This window comes from Corvus brachyrhynchos, unplaced genomic scaffold (assembly GCF_000691975.1).
Source record: "Corvus brachyrhynchos isolate BGI_N302 unplaced genomic scaffold, ASM69197v1 scaffold2265, whole genome shotgun sequence".
Classification (NCBI taxonomy): Eukaryota; Metazoa; Chordata; class Aves; order Passeriformes; family Corvidae; genus Corvus; species Corvus brachyrhynchos.
In genome coordinates, this window is record NW_008238189.1 from 2,852 (window position 1) to 4,132 (window position 1,281).

General features: G+C 53.7%; 1 protein-coding gene across 1 annotated transcript in view; it reads right to left on the bottom strand.

Moving 5' to 3' along the window:
• Positions 1-1,183, bottom strand: part of RPS9 (ribosomal protein S9) — a gene marked incomplete at its 3' end in the record, with an annotated part of 2,809 nt that extends 1,626 nt beyond the window's left edge. The window contains 3 exon segments of the mRNA XM_008633217.2: positions 830-899; positions 902-957; positions 1,056-1,183. Coding sequence (XP_008631439.2) covers positions 830-899; positions 902-957; positions 1,056-1,152 — 223 coding nt within the window.
• Between the last annotated feature and the right edge of the window lie 98 nt (positions 1,184-1,281).

The window sequence follows — 1,281 nt, forward strand, 5'->3', positions numbered from 1 at the left end:
GGGACGGGTCAGAGGGAATTGGGAAAGGGGATGGAGCAGCAGGAACTGGGATGAGCCAGGGAATGGGGATGGATCAGGGAATGGGGATGGGATCAGTGGGAATTGGGAAAAACAACAGGAATGGAGATAGGGAGGGAGCAGCGGGAATTGGGATGGATCCTGGGTGTGGGATGAATCAGGGAATGGGATCAGCAAGAATTGGGAAAGGGAACTGGAATGGGGATGGAGCAGTGGGAACTGGGATGAATCAAGGAATGGGGATGGAGCAGCGGGAATTGGGATGGATCAGGGAATGGGGATGGGAACGGATCAGCGGGAATTAGGAAAGGGAGCAGGAAAAAGGGGATGGATCAGCGGGAATTGGGAAAAGGAATGGGGATGGAGCAGGGAATGGGAACGGGATGGATCAGGGAGAGTGGGAGGATCCTGAGGAGGGGGGAGAAGGCAAGAAGGGGGGAAAAAAGGGGGGAAAAGGGGAAAAAACGGGGGAAAAAACGGGGGAAAAACAGGGGGGAAAGAGGAAAAAAAAGGAGGAAAAACGCTGGGGGAAATGGGAAAAAAAAAAGGGGGAAAAATGGGGAAAAAAAGCGGAAAAGAACCAGAAAACTTGGGAATAACATGGGGAAGGAAAACGAGAAAGAAAAAGGCAAAAAAAAAAAAAAAACACCAAAAAGCCCCAAAAACCACGAAAAAAAAAAAAACCCGGAATAAACTAAAGAAGAATTTTTTGAAAAAACCCAAAAAAAAGGGAATAAAAGGGGCAAAACCGGGGAACGAAGCAGGGAGGAAAAGCGGGATGGAAAAGGGCATTTTCCGCCCCAAAACGCACCCTCGAAGAGGCGCCGCGGGTCCTTCTCGTCGAGCGTGAGCAGCTCCCGCGCGGCCTTCGGGATCTTGGCCGGGCCTGCGTGCACTTCCCCCTCCACACCTCGCGCTTGTTGCGGAGCCCGTATTCCCCTAAAAAAACCGGGAATTCGGGAAAAACCGGGAATTCCCCCGCCTCCAACCACCCCCCCCGACAGGGGCCGATTTGGGGTTTTTCTGTTCCGTTTTACCGATCAGCTTTAGCTCCTGGTCGAGTCGCGACTTCTCGAAGGGGCGCCGAGGGGTCACGTAGGTCTTGCGACACACCCAGCTCCGGGCGACCGGCATCGCGACTAGAACGGGGCATATCGCGATATGAGACCCGGCTCGGAAGAGTTTGACACACAGCCCCCCCACCCAGAGCAGCTGGGATCCCCCAAATCCCTCCAAAATCGCCCCAAAATCAGCCCTAAGTGA